This window comes from Oxyura jamaicensis, chromosome 3 (genome assembly GCF_011077185.1).
Source record: "Oxyura jamaicensis isolate SHBP4307 breed ruddy duck chromosome 3, BPBGC_Ojam_1.0, whole genome shotgun sequence".
Taxonomy (NCBI): domain Eukaryota; kingdom Metazoa; phylum Chordata; class Aves; order Anseriformes; family Anatidae; genus Oxyura; species Oxyura jamaicensis.
Genome location: NC_048895.1, coordinates 34,617,543 through 34,637,832, shown reverse-complemented (window position 1 = coordinate 34,637,832; position 20,290 = coordinate 34,617,543). Strand labels below are relative to the sequence as shown.

The 20,290-nt window shown below is 43.3% G+C and overlaps 1 protein-coding gene across 3 annotated transcripts in view; it reads left to right on the top strand.

Annotated features, from left to right (window-relative positions):
• The first annotated feature begins 2,458 nt into the window (after positions 1-2,458).
• LPGAT1 (lysophosphatidylglycerol acyltransferase 1) overlaps positions 2,459-20,290 on the top strand; it is a 65,314-nt gene continuing 47,482 nt past the window's right edge. Inside the window, exons 1-2 of one of the 3 annotated variants that reach the window (XM_035321711.1) lie at positions 2,459-2,512; positions 2,815-3,073. In XM_035321711.1, coding sequence (XP_035177602.1) covers positions 2,836-3,073 — 238 coding nt within the window. In that variant the 5' untranslated portion in view covers positions 2,459-2,512; positions 2,815-2,835. Of the gene's footprint in view, positions 2,513-2,814; positions 3,074-4,008; positions 4,232-20,290 lie in introns of those variants that run through there. The other 2 variants (XM_035321712.1, XM_035321714.1) reach the window with 2 other exon arrangements.

Sequence of the window (20,290 nt, the reverse complement as noted above, 5' to 3'; positions counted from 1 at the left end):
TGATCAGTATTGACATCTTTGTCGGTATCATCTGCTGGGCTGAGAAGATACAGTTACAGTGAGTTATTTAGTCGAAAAATATGTAAACTGTAGAAAAATGGTTAAAAAGGCCACAAATCAAGAGTTCCTTATATTAATCTTTACTCCTTTTAAAATGACAAATTACACATTAAGAAAACTCACAATCTCTTAGAAATTATGAGGAATTGCCTCGAGGAATTGAATTTAAAACATGAAAAAGAAGAAAGAAAAACCACAACAAAACTGTTGTGAAACTGCTGAGCTTCAGCATTAACAGTTATCAACCAAATGAAAAAAGTTCACTGCTGCTTCAACTTTTTTTCCCTTTTTTATATGCAGTAATGGCACGTACATGTACAAAGGTGTTACTTTATACCAGAAAAGTTTCTTCAGAGCCCCAGGATGGATGACAGGCATCTTGGGATCTGTAAGGGCTATTTCCTTGAGTGAGCTTCCTAGAACTTGGGTTGTCCACATGAAGGCCAGGAAATGAGGACTAAGGGTGGGTCTTTGCTACTAGCTCATTCAGCAAAATGTTAAACCACAGCTTCCTAAGCTTTAAGGCCGTTGTGCTGACAAAGAATGCTTTGTACGCCTGCTTCCCCATGTGCAATTCCTTTCTGCTGTATAAATTACCTAATTCGTTAGTTGTCTAACATAAATTCTGCAGACTGCCTCATTTTGAAGCATCATATATCAGGATATTATTGCAACGTGTGCAGTGAATAAAACAGAATAAAAAGAGCAACCAAATGTTATATGGAAAACAATTATAATTTATTTTTATTTTTGGAATAATACACAAACAAGGCTTCATTTTGCTGTTGGGATGTAAAAATTAAAATGTAACTGTAATTACTACCTAACAGTTGTCCTTTATCTTTAGGAGTTTGGACTGAAATTTTGCTGAGAGTAAGCTCAAATATATGCCCTGAGTTGTTTGCATGTGATATAAAAGATAAAAATATGAGTCCTATTGAAGTTGCTAAACTCCAGAACAGCAAAGGTGACTCCATGATTACTGAATGCACTGTCAGATTTAACCTGCTAATAAAAATAACATAGCAAAACACCCAGAGTTGGAACCACTTATGCAAGACTTGTCCTTTTTGTCAAGAAGGTCAGCAACTTTTTGTTTTGCTTGAATAGAACATGATGGTATTATTTGGTTGTTTGTGTTTTAAAATTCTGAAATGAGATTTATCTGCAATAACAATGTTTTTTTCTCCCTGGAGTGGAGGTTTGGATTTAATTTCATTGATGGTACAGTCATCTCTGAAGACTCGGTGTCTGGGAAACGGTGGACTAGCATTACACATAGTATGGTTTGTGAAAGTGATATGTTTTTCGGTCTAAATATTACAGTTTGAAAATTTTATTTTTCCGGGCAAAATACATTCTAGCATATCTCCTTCTTGAGGTGTATTTGTTTTATTTATTTATTTATTCCAGTCCGTGTCTATCCCCTGAGAATCAAGCCAGGTTAACATTCCGTGCCCAACCCATTCTGCTCAGTTGAAGCATTACGACGTTTGAACTAAGCTGAGGAAACTGGGCCTGGTCAGTCTGGAGATGGCTGAAGGAGGGCACCAGTGGGAGACGGGCACAGATTTTTTGCCAGACGTGCACAGTGAAAGGACAGGGGATTGCAGTAAGGGATGCTCCTGTTTCATGGAAGGCAACGTTCCCCATTTTACATGGAAGTTTGTGAGGAGGGTGCTGTGAAGCCCCCAGCGCTGGGGCCCGGCCTGCGGAGCCTGCCCTGGTGGGGAGCAGGGGCTTGGGCCCGCTGTTGCTGTGGCAGCCCCTGGGGACGGCTGCAGCGCTTTCCTGGAGGCAGCAGGGAACGGACGAGAGAAAAAGCTGGAGATTTTGATAAACGCGAAGCACGCCCTATGCACCCACGTCTGTAGAGCCAGCAGAGCACACCGCCTTGCTGCTCTCCTTGGCAGGACTGACGGTACTGAGCCCTGCCAAGCCGGAGTGTGAGGTGCAGGTGCCCGTGTCCCACACAGCCCCTTCCCCTCGCTCCCCCCGCAACTAAACCCGCTGCCGGGGCTCCCGAAACCCCCTCCCCAGCCTCGGGGGGCCGCGTGTGAGGGGGCCGGGGGCCGAGCGGCGCCCGCCAGCCCCCGACAGGTGCAGGGGGCTCCCGGTGCCCGGCCGTGCGGGACCGGGCAGGGCAGCACCGGGCCGGGCAGCAGCGGGCACGGATGCCAAGGCCCGGCTCGGGAGAACCGAGGTGATCCCGCGGTCTGCGCCTGCCCGCCCGGCCCGCCGCTCCCGCCTCCCCGCCGCCCGCCCCCTGTCTCTCTCTCTCCCTCTCCCTCTCTCTCTCTCCCCGCAGGCTGAGCAGCGCTGCCGCGGCCGAGCCCGCCGCCTCCGGCTCCATGAGCCGCCGCCAGCCGCCGGCCGGGACTGCCACCGCCACCGGGCCCAGCTCCCCCAGCCCCGCCGCCGCTTCCGCCGCCGCCCCGCCGCCCTGCCGGAGGTGAGGCCCCGCCGGCGGGGCCCGGCTCCGCTCGGCAGCGCCGGGCCGGGCCGGACAGGGCAGGGAGAGGCCGCCCGTGACCTTCGCGGGGGGGAAGATGGAGGCCGGGGGCCGGGGTCCCGGCCCCGGCGGGGAGGGAGGCGGGCAGGGCGGCGGGGAGGCTGCCGCCGCCGGGCGGAGCTGGGGAGCTGCCCCGCAGCCGCCGTGCCCCTGGCGGCGGGGGAGGGCGGGCGGCGAGGAGCCCCCCGGTGCCCCGGCCCTGCCGGAGCCTTCACCTGCGCCCCCTCTTTCCTCCCCTCCAGGACGGTCCCGCTGTGAAGAGGATGGCCGTGACTTTCGAGCAGGCCCAGCGGGTGGGCTATACCTTGCTGAAAGCACTCCTCAGGTTCGCTTTTATGGTCGCCAATAACCTGGTTGCTATTCCGTCCTACGTCTTGTATTTAATTGTGCTGCAGCCGCTCCGAGTGTTGGATAGTAAGCTCTTCTGGTATATCGAAGGAGTGTTATTTAAATGGCTTTTAGCTATGGTGGCTTCCTGGGGCTGGTGGGCAGGATACACAGGTAAGCACATCTTATTAACTACAAAATGTACAAATGTTAAACTGTCGACAAGTATTACAACGCGGATGTTTTGGTGTGGGGGTATGCAGGGGAATACCTAAGCGTAGTGGGCATGGGGGGATGTTTCTCTTTCAGGTGCTTTACACAGATGCATTGTATTTCTGCACAGAGATGCTGAGGGTACCAAAAACATTTTTTAAACTGTAGCTGCAAATTTATTGTGTGTTAAACAATAGTTTCTCAATCAATACTTTGTGTTATCAGAAACAATGCTTTTTGGCATTATGTGTCTTGATCGCTTTGGTCTAGTATTACATGGAAGAGGCATGTCTATTGGAAACAGTGTTGGTTTGTACTGTGTATATAGCTGCTAGAGCCAAACTCTGAGTGTGCACAGACTTCCTTTAAAAGTGCATGCATCTCTGAATCATCTCCACTTAAAACTGTCAGGACACGAAGCTAAGAAGTTTGGCATGAAGGTCATCTCAAAAGAGTAGGTCTTCTGGTCCTTGAAACAGCAACTGTCTTCTCTGCTGCCTGAGAACGGAGGGAAACAGAAGCAACCTTTTTCACAGAAGTAGTGATACCCGGTGTTTCTTGATTATATGGCTCTTCATTTACTGTTAGCAAAGCTAATTACAGAACCTGTAGCCCCCCCCCCCCCCCGCATGCTTGCCTTGCAGTGATTATTGAACTTATTTTTACTTGTTAGTATTCATAGGCTCATCAAGATGAAGGATTGAACTGAAATATTAAGGAAGGCTCTAGTCTTGTCCTTGAATACACTGATTTTCATCCTGGCTACTGCACTTTTTGCAAGAAAACAGCCGTCAGATCTTTGTGTATGCTTAGACCTTGGAAAGGGGAGGAAATGATTCTACTGAGTGCAAAATTTGAACAGCCCACCTAAAATTCTTTCCCTCTCTTCTGCCCAGGCTGCATCCGCAGGTCTTGTCCATGTAAACAAGGAAAAAAAGGAATGGCAACACACAGCTCTGGAGTCTGGTCAGACTCCCGATTAGTCAGAATGTCAGTGTTGACCCAGACGGAGCGCTCTTTTTGTTAGGCTACAAGAGCTGAAGCCTCTGTGATAATATGCCTTTTGGTACCCTGTCATGTGCCTTTCCGAGATGCACAAAGTTTCTGTGGATACTCTAGGTGAGCTTCCAGTTCTTCTTAAGGAGATGGTGGCAGCAGCAAAGCTAGATTCTGGTCTGTCGGGCTAGAACTGTCGCAGCGTTGCACTGCTTCGAAATTGCCTTGCCTGGTACAGCTCAAGCTTTTCCAGATATGCTGTTTTAAAAATCTTTTTATATGTTTATATTTGCTCATTAAAAGAAGTCCACATGGTATTTGCAGTGGCAGGTATATTTTTAAAAGTCTGCTTTATGCCTTTAAGCAAAAAGTCCTTCCGGAAGGGAGGGTTAATTTTCAAGGTGTTGTGTGTATTATTAATTGGAAATGGGAAAGTTCATGGGCATAATGGTAACGTTAAAGTCACACAGCATACAACCCTGAGGATACGCTGCGTATATTGAACGTGCTAGTTAAAATTCAAGCATCGTCCCATGACGATACGGTTGTCAATTTTGAAGGCGGTTTCTTTGGGATAGTTTTACTGCTGACTGCAGAACTGTGTGGTTTCTTTTGCCTATTGCTTGGAAAGTGGTCTTAGCATGATCTGCATATCCTAGAGACTTCCTGAAGCATCTGTTCATTGGTGTTGCTGCTGTATCTTGACGATTTGAAATCCTTTGTTTTGCAGTCTTGAAATGTCCTAGTATGTTTATGTGACGTATCATTTACAAACAGCTACACAGAAGTGTTTGCTGGGATGATGTATGGGTAAGGAGGCCCTTCTCTTCGCTTCTCACTATAAAGCATGGCTTTTGACTTGGGGAAGATTTTAAGCAAGCGCTAGTACGAAGTCTCAGTTTGAATATATTTTATTTGTTATGAAGACCTGAACATGTTTTATGCTGAAAGCTACAAAATAGCAAAAATAGCTTGTTTCTTTGTCCTTCCTTCTTTTACCCTCATCAGTGTTCACCACCACGTGCGGAACAGACCTGGGAAGGATACCCTTCTGGCTGCAGTACATGTAGACAGAGTAAATTTGTGCGTCTGTTTCCAGATGGGTAGATTTATAAAAGGCTGTTGCTGTGGTCCCCGCTTTGTATAGAGTATGACATACGTTAATTCAGGACTGAAATACTACTTTAGTAGAGTTGGTGCCTAAGACTTACAGTGGTGTACCTGAAAGAGACATTGCTCTAGAACGTTTCTTTTTTCAATTCCAAGACTAAGCCAAAGGTAGGCTGCAATATATTCCATCTCTGTGAAAGTAAACAGAAGATAATAGGTATGTATGGGTTCATTCAGAAGATTAGGGATTTTTCTTTTTTTGGTGTAGTGGAGTGGTTGGTGAGTTTTTTGCTTGTTTGTTTGTTTTCCTCTCAATTCGGAGTGTTACCAGCTAAATAAGTCTTTCAATTGAATGTAATGTTCTGTTTTGCTTGTGTTGTAGGTGTGTTTCTATTTTTATTTTTTTACTTATTTTTTCCCTTCCAGGCTTGGGTCATCTGTTGGCTAAGAAGTGACATTAAACTATAATTAAGGATTTAAACTCAGCCTGCAAGCTAGATTCAGGGTGGGCTTTTTTTTTTTTTTTAATCCCCCATGTAAGTTTGTATGTAATAATGTAGGAGAGAGCTCAACACCAAATGAAAATGTGGCGAGTGTTAGTTTTTCCTTCTGGGCTTTGCTGTTGTTGCATAATTGTTGGTACACTTCATTGAATCACACTGAAACAGCTGAGGAAAACTCATGAACTAGGTCTGCCCTTCTCCTCCCCACCCCCACATAAACCTGTGCTTTTGTGCTGGGATCCCAGAGGATTTGGTAGAGAAAGTGCATGATCTGTGTCTATAACAGCAGCTCTAATCTGTGCTTTTTGATAAATGTAGGTGTCTCCGTTTGCCAATGCACTTGATCTTACGTAAAGAGGTAGTGGATAACTGGACAAGCAACACAGGGAAAGGAGTGGGAAGAGAGGTTATCAAGATCCTTCTCCTTTCCCTATTTTTTCCTTTTAAGATGCAATTATGCGAGAGAACTTGGAACTTTGATTTTTCAAGGGCAGAGTATGATAAGGATGTGTTGTTCCCGTGAACTTTATAGTATTTCCTAAGAAAGGGAAAACTGAGTATCTTCTTATGAAGAATGTTCAGGTATCTACAACTGTTATTTTCTGTTTAGCTGTTTTCAGAAAGACCTTCATGGAACTCTTGTAAGCCTTTTTTTTAAGGCTTTTTGTATAAATGCATTGCCCTTGTTGTAGGAGCAGTTTGGTTAGGACACTCAGAATCTGCATATCAGTGTGGTTTGAAAGGCACCTTTGAATAACACTTCTCAGGATTTTTCCTGCCTTTGTCAGAAGACGCAGCCTGAAAAAAAGCAAACTCAAAAGTGCTTGATCCTTTGTTGGCACACTATGGATCTATGCTATAGATCCATACATTAATTAAGAATTATAGCATAATTCTATGCTATAATTTTTTATTTAACATACAAATAGAACAAAAGCCCCTAAACAGTGCGGTAGATGTAATGTGAGGGAGATGGAGCATATCTGCAGAGGTGAATTTCTGATGACTCCCTGCTCACCTACAAAATTACCTTTAAAACAACCATTTTCTAAATTGGAACTTCTTCGGGTCAGTAGCTACTGACTGAAGTTTAATATCCCTGTGTCTAATCAAATCTCTAAAAATAGTTGGAACTGGTAGAATTAAACCTCGCTTGGCTTAAAAATGCTTAGTTGCACTGTTTGCTTGTCTTCTCCTGCCATCCACGCAGCAGTTATCATTAGCGGGTGATATCACTGTTGCGGAATTGCAATTAAAGTCTCTGCGATAGTCATCAGCAGTCCTGATAATCGTGGTGCTGATCTCATGCTTCTCTCTTCTCTGCTCAGCTCGGTCCCACTCGGGTGGTAGCACTGTGTGCCTCGCCCTTACCCAGGGCAACAAGGAGCTGGTGGTGGGCGAGTGTCCTCCGTCTGCAGCAGTGCTTCTGCCTCTCAGGGCACCAGGGGAGAGGCACGTTGCTTGGGGTCAGTCCTGGAGGGGCTTTGCTTGGAGCAAAGTTGTGCTTGGAGCACTTTATACTCTAGCGGTGAAGAAAGCAGAGGGTAACTCAGTGCTACCTTGTGTTTCAGCCTCTCACCAGTGCACACAAAGTCTCTCAGTAAAGTTGGGCAGGTTGGTGAAAGGAAGAGTAATAAACCTCTGCTTCCATGCAGAAAGCATCTTAGTGGTGTGAGGATGCTTGGTGGCATCGTGATGCAGGTAAAAAGTGGAACTAATCAAATAGTTTTGCCTGTTACCATTCTGTTCCAGACAGCAAGGACATTCAAATAGCATCTAAGAATATTCTGTTTTTGTCAAACGAGGAGAATTTGTGTTTCCTCCCTTTTGACTATTCAGCCAATAAGAGTAAAATTGAGATTTGGATTTCTAGTTGTCTGTCCCCTCAAGTAATTTGAAATCTATTGTAAGACATGTAAAATCAAGTAGTGACCAGTGTTTAACTTCTTCAGCAGTCTCCCTTTTTTTGCCTAATTCAAAGCATTCTTTGTTTCATCAGTCAACAGACTTAGCTCCTTAAAACCTTTACAAATGAGAATGTTTTGGTAAGATCCAGGTGGAGTTGTGATAACATTTCACTGGCACAGGCCACGCGTGCTGTCAGCGCCACTTGGCGTGGTGAGTCGGCCCCTCTCGTCAGGCAGGAAGTGCAACACGAGTTGGAAAACAGCAGATGAGATAAAAGTACATTTTTGTCACCAAATAAGGCAGGGGGGGTTATTTCAGGAGACATATCTATGCATTTAGCCCTGCCATTGTTTTCTACCCCACTTTGTTCCTGCAGTATGACTTCTAATCGGTAATATTTGGGGATTGTTCACCACTGCAAGGACTGGGCAGTCGGCTGGGGGAAATAGTCGTGTTTTTGAGTTGTGGAAATGAAGAAAAAAGATTGTTCTTGCTTTGTGGTTTGTTTGAATGTGCGACGATACCTGATGTGCCTCGATGGATTTGGAAAGCAACGTACCAGGCAGAGACTGACCTTGGGCATCTGGGCAGTCCCCTGCACTTGAGTGCAGCTCTCCCCGATGTGTCTAACTTCTGCGTAGGTTAGGGTTAGAACAAGCTGGGATCTTTGAATTTATTTTGCAAGAGGAAGTTTGTGTGTAACTAGTGAGCTGCCTTGATAAGGAAAGGTCGGAGTTGAGTGAGCGAGGGACATTGGAGCTGGTTCTGCTGCGGCCTCAGAGCAAAGGCTCATTGTCTCTTTGCGTAAGAGGCGGCGAGCAGTACAGTGAACTCACTGTCCCCTTCTTTGTGCAAGTGATGTGTGTGTTTGTAAAGGGTGCTATGTAGTGACCCTTGACATATTTTAATCTTATCTAAAATCACACCGGGAAATTCCCATCTTGCCTTTTCGGAACATGGGCTTTACCATATTTCTTGCTTTGTACTTCATCTAGTGTCAGCAATGTGTCAAAAGCAGTAATGCTCATCTTTTATTTTCCCATTGTATCATTTAACTATAAGCGGTCATTCTGAAAGATCAGCTATTGAAATGCTCTCTAAGTTTTATATTTAGACAGCTACTGCCTGCTGGCACAGAACTTAAAGCACAAGCACATGCTGTTATTTTTTGCTAGCGGTATTTGTGTTTGTTGCTATTTGCTTCCTCTTTTTTAGGGTGGGTTAGTCTACGCTCCTGTGTTTCACCTGCTCTGGATGAAGCAGTATGTTGCAAGCATACCAAATCTGTCAGGTGAACCTAAGGAAAATGAGAGTGAAGTTATTGAGGAGTACTCATACAGAAAGGTGTGAAGGGAAAATTATTTACTCTGGGAATGCCTGTGGAATGCCTTCTGAACTAGAGTTCCATTCCTGCTACAGACAAGTTTTCTATTTTTAGGATGTGTTTTCATCCCTCCTAGTTCTAGGCCTGACATTGTTTTTAGTGTATCTATTCATGCTAGTCATCTTACTTCTCCCTGCATTGCTGGTTAAGTGCCTGGAAGGATATGACTAAGAATACCTGAGAGATGTCTCTCTGTTTTCTGTACCTTCTCTTGCCTTTTTTTTTTTTTTTTTTTTTCTTTTCTTTTCTTTTCTTGATGGTAGGCTCTTAGGAACCACGTGAAGTAATTGTAGGAAAGGTTTTGTCCAGCTCTGGTTTGGAGGAGGAACAGAATCTTAGGGCTTTACACTCTTTATGTACCAATTCTTTGCAGTGTGTGTGAAGGGGGGTTTGGAATGTGTCAGGGAGAATGCCCTGATGCCAGAGATGCGATTCCTCCTTCTCACCTATGTTTAGTATAACTGCTTTAAAGCAAAAAAAAAATCTTAGAGCTTTTCAAGAAAACTAGAGAAAACAATTGTGACAGGAATAAAACCTGTTTTTCTCTGTCATATTGTTCTGAGAAATTACTTCTTTAGAACGCAGCTCAATCAAATAAATGTATTACTTTCCCTTTCTCTGTTGGGTGTGTGAGGGACAGAGAAGTCTTGCCAAAGGTTAGTTTGGCAAGGTTTTAAGCTGTTGAAAACAGGACTTTAAAAATTGAAGAGTTGTGCAACCTTAATTAGACAGGGCAGTTAGTAAATCCTTTATGGAATATAAGCTTAGTGGTGTAACTTTCCGGTGTGAACTGAGCCAAAATACAGCTCCAAGATATGTAATCTGCTCGTGTTTATTACAGCGGAATATAAACTAATGTTTAAGATGACACGTCAAATGCAGGATTGCGTAGGCACGTAATTGCACTGCTCTTGCAGTTGCCACATTGGAGATAATAGTCCATCCATTCCTATGTGCAATTACTGAAATAAATAAGACCAACATGTTTGCATTCCTAAAAATGCTCCATGACACCAGGGAGGGATTTTGCATACGAGGCTGTAACTTTTTCCCCCCACGAGCATTTCCAGCAGGGAGTGCCCCCGAAGAAGGCCAGTCCCAGCCTTTCAGTCTCATGGTTGCACCACTGCCTCAGTGTTATTGCCAAATACTGCAATGATTGTGTGACAATCTGCATTGTGGCCCTGAGCCACACTAAAAACTCCCCGTCACCTTTCTTGCTGTGGTACTGATGGACAAAACACACCAGGTCCCTAACCCGGTTCACTGTGCAGGTGGGGTGAAAGAAGATGGGAGCAGACAGCAAAGGGAAAGAGGAACTGCATCTCTTGGCACAGCCAGCTTTGCTGTAGTCCTTGAACAGGCACATGGCCCCAGTTCGAGAGAGCAGTCCTGTGCAGGGCAGGGCTCTGCTGCGTGGGTAAGGTGTCACTGAAGTCCACCTCCTTCTGCTGTCCTGTGAAGTGATTACTGTCATTTGGGCTGTAAAAGTGCCTTTTGCAAAGTTGCTTTCGAGAAGAAAATCGAGCATAGGGTGAGATCGAGGGGCTATCATGAACTGAAAATGGGTTGATTAGGGAATAAAAAGGGCAGTGTTCGTTTTAATGAAAGCTTAGCAGTGGGGTTCCTGGGAAGTTTTGTATACTTGGCTGTTTGAGTTTGTCAGCTGCAGAGACAATTGTAAAGAACTTTGAAAGTAGTTGAGCTATATGAATAGCCAACAAATTGCAGAAGTTGTTCAGTGTTGAACAGTCCAAAATAATGAACATTTAAGCAAAGTAGCAGCTTAGGAAAGAGGTCGGTATCACGATGGAGAGCTTAGGGAAAATTTTGGCTCAATGCATGACTGCACATTGTGTCATTATTCTCCTTGTTCTCTACATATTTTAATAAAAGTACTAGCTTCACGCTTTGCTGTTCTTGTCTCAGTTATTTTAAAGCTATTTGAGAATTAAGAAGGGGCTCTAAGAGGGCCAACAGTTCCATTAACGCAAGCTGAAATCAAACGAGAACCATTTTATTCACAGCTAAACTTGAATCAGAACTGAACCAGACAACTTAATGGTTCTGTTTCCTGTGCAGAATAACAGAAGAGATGCAATCTCCCCACCTGTGTGTAAAAAAGAAGGAACTTTAAATATCATTGGAAGGTAATAAATGAAAATCTTTTAAGATTTAATAAGACAGCAGTGCTGATTTTTTGGGTTTTATTTTCCTTATATACTTTCCTTGTGGCTTTTCGCAAAGATTTACTTTGCAGCATAGGTGGTGTCATACAATATGATCTCAAAACCTTTTGTTTAAAAGTTTTATTTCTAAAAGGTACGGAATTGTCGCTGTGTAAGGGATCTAATAGTTTAAGCTAGTTTAGAGTGTGACTTACCTTTGTAATTTAAGTATGGGGGAGAGGAAGGATTAACAGCTTTATTACTGCTTCTCACTTACGTAAAACTAAAAGGAGAAAGTGTTCTGCAAGCCAGGGCCAGTGTGCTGCTGTCCGAGAGGACGTGGGCTCTGGAAAGTTGAATCTGTAGGACAATGACATAATGCTTGTGGGGGTGTGTTTTTTTGGTGGCAAAAGGGAGGATTTTGACCGAGTGTGTCTCTTTTTATCATCCTGTTTATTTAATGTAGTTTCATTTGTTTTCTAGCATCCTGACATTCCGAGCATGTGCAGTTTCTGTGAATGTCTGTAGCGTCTGTGCTTGCTTGCCAGAACTGGGGGAAAAAACACCCAAAAACCTTCAGAATAAGTATTTTTGGTTAGTATAAGCATCAGTTACATTTGAATGTGGTATTTGGGATATACCATTGAACACCGTTTAATGTAATTTGGTGATTTGATTAATTTATCATACATGCAGATAAATGTTTTTAGTGTTTGTAGTCTAGTTTCCTTGTGGGATTAAGCTCCTTGTTTAACAGCTCTTCTTTTTGTCATCCCTCCCACATTTCTGATTTGCCTTCTCACAAATTTGTCGGCAGCTGACCAGATGGTTCAGAGAGAATGATGTTCTCGGGAGTTTTGTGAAAACTGGCAGCTGAGCAGAGAAGAGAGAGATCCGAGCCAGTGCCTCAGCTGCGGGCAGAGCAGGCGGAATTTGGCCATCGTCTGTCTCGCTGGACATCAGCTGCACTGCCAGCTAGCGCATAGGTGCTTCTGGGTTTGTTGCACCGCTGGCATATCTTGTCCAGCATGTTGTGGGAAAGGAGGTTAGGCAACAAATCTTTGGGAAATGAGGCTTTGCTACTTCTTCGGCTTCCAGAACAACTCGTTAATCTGGCAGTGGCAGATGGTGTCGGAAGCAGTGTCCTTTCCTCTGGAAGATGTTTAGTTCACCTTGTTTATCATGACCTTTTAGAACCAAAAGGTATGCATGGACAGCTGTTTAGACTTAATGTAAGGAAAAGGATAAGGTGGTAAAAGAACGTAAAGTATTGTGGGTTTAAGACTCTACTCACTTTGTGTGTGTATATATGTAAAGGAGTTGGCATAGCATCTCTAAAAGGAAGGTGAGAAGGATGTCAACCCAACTGCAGCTCTTGAGGCAGAGCAGTGATGCTTAGATTGCCGCAGGCAGGGCAGAGCCAGAGGAAGTCAGTTAGAAATCTGACCCAGGGTTACGTGGAAACATGAGGCTTGAGGTGCATTTGAGAGTGTTTGAAGAGACCTGGGAGAGAGCAGCGGTGTGGGCGGTGAGCAGCGTGACGATCTGTCGAGCAGGGCTCTGTACCGTCACGCAGCATGCGTGAAGGCACTGCATTAGTAAGGTGACCTCTTGAAATTTGTACCTGTCTAGTCTGTTTTGATGTGCATAAATACATATAGATGGCCTGGCAAAACTCCAGGTGTGGTAGCTGCCAGCTTCCTTTCCAAATGCATTCCTTTCATTTGGATAACGTACCCATTTTTATTTCCTGAGCTTGCCTCTGGCATCAGATTCAGTTTTTGTTCCTCCTAGCAACAGCTTTTACTTGGAAACAAATATAACCATAGCATGTGTATGTGCTGATACACCATGAAGGAACCCAAGACATTTAACTTACATTTGTAAAAGTGTTTTCAGACGAAGGTATGGTTAATATGTATGTCTGTTAAGCCTCTTGCGTGCATTGGATTACGTGAAGACTAATGGAGGAGTATTTTCAGTATTGGAGACTTCTATTCATATCAACAAATCTAACACCTTGGTCTTCTAACCCGATAATATGGGAAGGGAGTGGTACAACTACAGCGAGGTCTTTATCAAGAGAGTTCTGTTGTCTTGGATATATTCAAAGGATCATCTGATGGCCAACTTGGGCTTTTGAAGTTTAACGAGACTTTTGCAAGCTGAAGAAGCACTTCCATAAGAAAAAAGAGGGAAGCACTTTTTTTTCTTTTTTTTTTTTTTCCCCCCCATTATTGTTCCCATTCTTTGCAAACATTTTAACAGCCTACTGAAACCTAAGAACTAAATTGCAGCGCTGAGTTCATCTAACCACGAGTGGTGTCACAGTGCGTCACCAAAGGCAGGCTAATTTGGGTGTCTGGCCTGGTAAGGAACAAGCTATTACAGGTGGCAAGCTCCTGCCTTTCTCAGTCCCACTACACCCTTTTCTGATGCAAAAGCAATGTCTGGTTGCTCACTGGGTTTGTTTCGAGGCAGGGTTTCTTTGAGCAAATTGTGGAGGATTTAGTTGGATAGGTAGAATTTGATATTTGAATGTATTGACCAAACTCTTACACTATACAAGTGCTAGACTTCCGTGGCCTGAATAAACTTATTTTTGCCCACTTTTCTTTTTGTCAGAGGAAAGAGTAATTTGTAAAACTCCCAGCATGTGCTTCCTGACTAAGTAAAGATGCTTGTACCCACAGGATATGACAAGTTACCTATAAAGTACTGTTGATACACACAGCCTTAGGAGTATTCACATTAATCATTTAATTGTAAAGTGGAATGTTGAGATTTGCAGTGTCTATTTGTATTTGTGGCATGCTTGCTGTGTTTGAAATAGAGAAGCCTGTTTTTACAGTCTCTTTCACAACTTTGTTGTTCAGTCCCCTTACTGGTGCTCTCCAGAGAAGCTGCTCTACAGTGAAGTACTGGTTTTAATTGATGTATTTGGAAGTTTGTTCTTTTTTTTTTTTTTTTTTTTTTTTTCCACACAACATTTGTCTGCTGTCATTTTTAGCGTGTGTTCCCAACATTTAGAAGAACTTTCTGATCTGAGACGTGTGGATTTTTTTATTTATTTACTTGGGGAGTGAGAAGAGAGATAGGAAGAGAAGCCTCAATTACTGTCATTGCAGCAACGCACTTCAAAATTGGGATTTATTGGGTATTTCTTTGAAAGGTGCATTGAATATTAGCCTGCTTGCTGAGAATGAAGGGTAGACATTAGAGCCAGCTATCCAGAGTGTTTGAATAAATTTGTTTGAGACTGGAAAAACCACTTCTGAAACTCCTGGTAAGACTCACCTGAAAATCCAAGGTATTTTTTGTAGTTGTTAGCAGGTATGAGAGGATTATTTGTTTTGTAATACTAACAGGTGCCAGAGAGCTAAACATTTTTTAAAAATTAGGAACAGTATGCTTTCCGCTGCTGCTTTCAGGTACATGAGCTAGAATAATGAGAGTGAGGCTGCCTTTCCTTCTCATCACTTCTTTTGTGACAGCCTGAGAGTGCCACTGAAGGTGTCTCTTCTGATTTTATGGTAATGGACTCCTGCTTACTGGCAACCTGAAACATGGCTACACATTTATTTCTTAAGAGTCACTGAACTGCTATAGGATAATTGGGTAAATTTAAATGTGTTTAGATATTTGACTTGGATCATTTGCTACATCATGCCAGCAAAAGTACTAGCGTAAGTTCCCAACTAGAATGACTTACATATACTTTCCAGCATGCTTTTCAAATGTTATTGTGGCCTTTTGTTCTTAACAGTGGGACTTGCATAAACATAGAACTGAATATAGGAATTTGCTGTTACATTAATCTGCATCATTAACTTCTTATTGTTTTATGATTAATTTACTTTGATTACCTTTGTGGTAACAGAATATCTTATTTCCCTGGGCCTTTGTAAAACCCATTCATTGAAAAAATGAACATAGTATCTCAAAAGCCCCGGGGAAATGTAGTTCTTGTAGTTCTTGTTCATGTTCTAACTTCTTTGTTTTGGACTGTTTGCAGCGTGGGTGAAAAGTTTAATAAAGCCCTTGAAACCCAATAGTGCAAACATTTAAGGCTTCCTTCTAAAGGTTTGTCCTTGTGCTTCCTTGCATCTGTATCCAGTTATTTCTTGATTATTTGCACGCCTTTCATTGTTAAATTTTGCCCTTCACACTACAACCTGAAAATGTTCAATGTCTTTGTTCTGTTTTGTGGTGATCTTAACCCATTTTAAAGTCTGGAGGATGGCAAAAAAAAAAAAAAAAAAAAAAAGGTGTGTGTGGGGAGGAAAGAATAATGCTGTAGCTGCTTGATTAGTACTCAATTTTACTGTTTGTGGATATTGATTTTTAGCTTATGCTACTTCTGCAATCTCAAAATACATTGTGTGAATATGTATTTCTGTTCTTACGATCATTCAGGCACTCAGAATTTGTTCTTTTTCTGTCTGGAGTCAACTGAGTTGAGGAGCTTGAAATGGTCAGTGCCCTTCAAGGGGGGACAAGCTCCTTGGTTCTGAGCTGACTGCAGGGGGACAGTAAATAAATGCACAGAATGGCCTTTTGCCTTTCCCATGTAGGCCATTTAACAGATAATCTAAAAAGTAAAGGGTTTTCTGAATGCATTCTGCATTTTTTTTTATATATATATACACTCCATCATAAGCTGGGCTGAAAAAGGTCAGTTGTATAACAAGACAGCATCAACAGCACTTTGCAGTAACATAGAATCACAGAGTGGTTTGAGCTGGAAGGAACCATAAAAGCCCACCCAGTTCCTACCCCCTGCCATGGGCAGGGACACCTCCCACCAGACCAGGCTGCCCAAAGCCCCATCCAGCCTGGCCTTGAGCACCTCCAGGGATGGGGCATCCACAGCTTCTCTGGGCAGCCTGTGCAGTGCCTCACCACCTTCTGAGTGAAGAATTTCTTCTGAATAGCTAACCTAAATCTCCCCCTTTATCTCCCTCCCTTTTTTTTTTTTTTTTGTTTAAAACAATCACCTCTTGCCCTATCACTACATACCCTTGTAAAAAGTCTCTGTCTTTCTTCTCTGGCCTCTAAGTACTGGAAGGCTGCTATAAGCTCTCCCCAGAGCCTCCTCCAAGCTAAACACCCCCAGTTCTCTCAGCCTTTCTTCTTAGCAGAGGTGCTCCAGCCCTCTGATCATGTTCATAGCCCTCCGTCTGGACCTGTGGAGACATGAAGAATCCAAAGAGGTAACTGCAAGGTAACTGAAGTTGATTTAGGTAAGCAGAAGGAGAGCTGGGATATAGGATTGGTCTTAGGATATTCAGAATTTTGATTTCCCATAATAGTATCATTGGTTTTCTTGACTTGAACCTTCCTCCAGTGAGTAAAGTCATGTAGTTCACTTCAATTTGGAGGAAAAGTCAATGGTCTCGTATTTTTGAATCAAGCTGACTTACGTAGAGAATATATGCAAAATCATGTTTCTCTGAGCCCAGTTGTATTTGAACACTTAGAAAACATTTCCTTGCTCAGCTGTTTAATTCTGGTGGTGTTTCCACCATCACCACCAACCCCCACTTAGCAAATCTTCCAAGAAGTTCCGTCTCAATTCTCAGCTGTAGTCGCTCTGGCAGCTTTTCTTGGGACATACACTCCTGGCCGTAACACTTGCCTGCTCCCAGTCCTGGGGGAACAGTTTCAGAGTTACGTAGTCCAATGCTCGCTCAGGGTTTGATCACACCTTTTCACCATGCCATTTGACTAGATTTGGTATAAAGGGATGAATGCAAGCTCTTTTGTGGAGTTTTAGGCAAGTTCAATGTCTTATTTCAAGAAAAAGTAATGCTTGTTTGATTCCAGCCCTGTTGAGAGTTTTCTGGGGTTTGTATTGGATAAACCTCAAGGTGCTTCAGAGCATTTTGTGGGTACCAGAAAGCCCTCCATTAGCGAGCTCTCTAGCTACAGTAGAAGCACGCTAGAATAATGTGCTTTATTGATTTCCTGTGAGAAATTGCTCTCCCTCTTTGCAGAAAATTGGTGCTGGGCTGCACATTCTGTGTGTGTCATACCTGAAGGAGACTCTTGTAGTGCTCTGAAAAACGTAGAGTCCCCAAATAGGCAGTGTTTTAAAACTTGCAGTGAAGAATGGAAATGAGATTTCCACCTGATGTCTTCCCATCACTGGCTAGCCTCTGGAGGTCCTCATGTGTACCTAACTACCTTCTGTTGAGTTCTTATGCTGTCCCAAGAAAGAGCTGGTATTCCACACTAGTGGGATATTTATTGTAAGATTTCTGGGTGTATCATGTTATTTCTACACATTTCTTCGGGAGAAAAAACATCTGGTAAGTTTCTAGTTTTGAATTCGTTGAAACGATACAGGATGCTTGCAATTTACACATTTTGGAAGGAGAACAAATAGCCGTGTCTTCCTGAGTGTGTTCATGGCTGCAAACCACCAGCTGCCTGCTGATTAAAGGCATGTTTTCAACTGGTCTGACATGGAAGCTTAGGCTAAGTGGTGTCATAAGCTTCTGTATGCCTAGAACTGAGCCTTTCCAAATACCTCACTTGTCATTTAAGCAAACCACCACCAACAAAAAACCACCCTGAGCAGCAGTTTATGATAAGCTTTGCTGTAACAGAGCTTGCTCTCTCCTAAATAACTGAAAACTTTGTGCTGATTTTATCAGGCATTCGTTTGGGGCAGTGCAGCTGTCACCACACGAAGCACTTAAACTCCTCATAACAGGTTCCTTCATCAGATCTTCTGAATCTGCTGTCAGCAAGCAGTAAGGCCTCGAATCTGTCTGCTTTAAAAGCAAGAAATCCCCTATGAGGGTTATACCTCTGAACATGGTGCAGATTACCCTTGATGAATAGCAGCCTTAACTATTGGGCACGCTGCGCAGTGTTATCTCAGTGGAGCTAATGGAGTAACTGCCGTGCATGAGCTGCAGCCACCCCTTCCGATTGCCACAGGCCTCTTCCCTCACTCTGCTCTTGGAGCCACTTTGATGTGAGCCCTTGCTTTTATATGCCAGTATGGGGGAAAAAAAGAAAACCTGATTAAACCTGCTGGTGACATCCATCTACTACCTATTTATGATGGTAGATTGTTCTTTATTTATAGCCACTGGACTCTGATATTGTCCTTTAAAAAAAAAAATCTTCCTGAAGCAGAATTGCAGTTCTTCTCTGATTACTTGTTTGAAGGCTGCTTCTGTCTTGTGGCTGCATTTCTTCCAATGGAATCTTTGTCCTGTTTCCCCAATATTTGTATTTTTCTGAGCTATGCAGTGCAGACTACATTTCTGTGATAGAACTGATTCCTCGTGGCAAACCCAGTGACACTGCATTGCACAAGTCTGCCTAAGCAGCCAGACAGTTGGATGGAAACTGTGGGAGTGCTGTGGTCCTGCAGGATGGCCTGTTGATTATTTGCTTTAGCCAGCTTGCACTAGACCAGCAGTTGGCTTTCTTCTGTTTCTCTTTTAATCAATATCCTTGGATTTAACAGCTGAAGCTGCGAAGCATGCTTCAGCCACCCCCTGCTTATAAGAAGGTAGTTGTCTCTCTGGAGGAAACAGGACTGATATTTCACAAGTCATTGGCTTTGCACACGCCATTTCCCTGAAGGCATTTTTCACATGGCTGGTTTGGATGCACTGAGTTTTGGTGCTGATTACACACTCTGAGAAGTGTCCCTACAGTTAAGGCCATGAACCCCTGGCGTTGCCTACACCTACTGGTACAGGAGCTGTGCTTTTGGAGCCACCTTAACAGCTGATGGAAATAAGGTACCTTATGAATGACTCTGCTCTGGCCTCACAGGGAATTTCACATCTGGAAAGACAAGCAACAGCATCAAATTAGTAATGCATACCATTGCCAGGGACTCAAAAGGAAACTGTAGTAATAGCATTGTAGTTTGTGATAATGCCCCTGGGTAGATTCAGCCGTGTAGCAAAGACAGCTCAGGTTATTGTAATGATGCAGTAGTTTAGTTGTGACAGAGGGCGTGCTCTCAGAGAGCTCTCTTAGAAATTATTTTTTATTTTCTTTAAAATCTGCTTTCCTTAAGCAAATAGCAAACCAAACAGCTGTCACTCTATTCCTGCCTAAACAGCGGTTCTGCAGTGTATGTGGCACATGCTTACACAACTCTTGTAGCAAGGATTTATTGTTTTTAAAGCAACTCATAGCAACTTGGGTGGCTTGTGCAGGTTATGTTCTGTATGTTGGGCTGATGGGACTTGGCTGGCAGGTCTTCCAGCCTAACATACCACAGTTCCATAAGGATTCGTTCTGGTTCAGCTGGTGCTGCTGTCATCCCATCTTCTTGATATCTCTGATTGTGCTGTCCCCCTCCACCCTCTTTTTTTCCTTTTAGTTACCAGCAAATATGCTCATGTGATACTGCTCTAATATTTGAGAAGCAAAAGAAAGCCATTGCAACTTGCCTAATAGGGAAAATAGGAAACTACGGAGAAAGAATAGGGGAAATAATTGAGGCCCTCCCATCTTACAATGCAGAAGAAAACGTGCGTGCTTTTTTTGTTTACTTACTACTACTCTAATCTTTAAGTCTTGTGTTTAAGTAGGTGGTAGATGGCTAAATCTGAATGTTAAGTAGCAATCTGAATGTCTTGGTATTTGAGTAAGTAAAAATTGCTTAATTCTGATGTAACTGCCTGCATGCTTAGTGTTTGACACGCAGACAAAACAGTCTCAGTGAAGTAGTGTGTTTTGCCATATTTTGTAATATAGATAAAGATACAGATGAAGATCTGAAGTTCTTCATCTTTGGATAAATATCTGAAGATGTTATAACAGTGAACACAATGCCTTGTTGTGGCTGAAATGCACTGGTGCCTCAAGTTAGTGTTGTTGCTTACTGACCCCACTTTTTGCCTTGGTCTGGTGGTGCCAGGTGAATCATACTGTGCATCTTACATTGGTAAGAGTTGATCCATCCTGCAAATACATCCTGCAAATACTGGCACAGAAGAACCGTGCCAGTTCTTATTCGTAACGTGCTTTGTGACTGTAAAGGCCGTTCCTGCCACAGGATGAACTGGGCCCAGTGCTCCAGGTGTGGCCTCCCCAGTGCTGAGGAGAGGACCCTTGTGGTGCAGGGTCA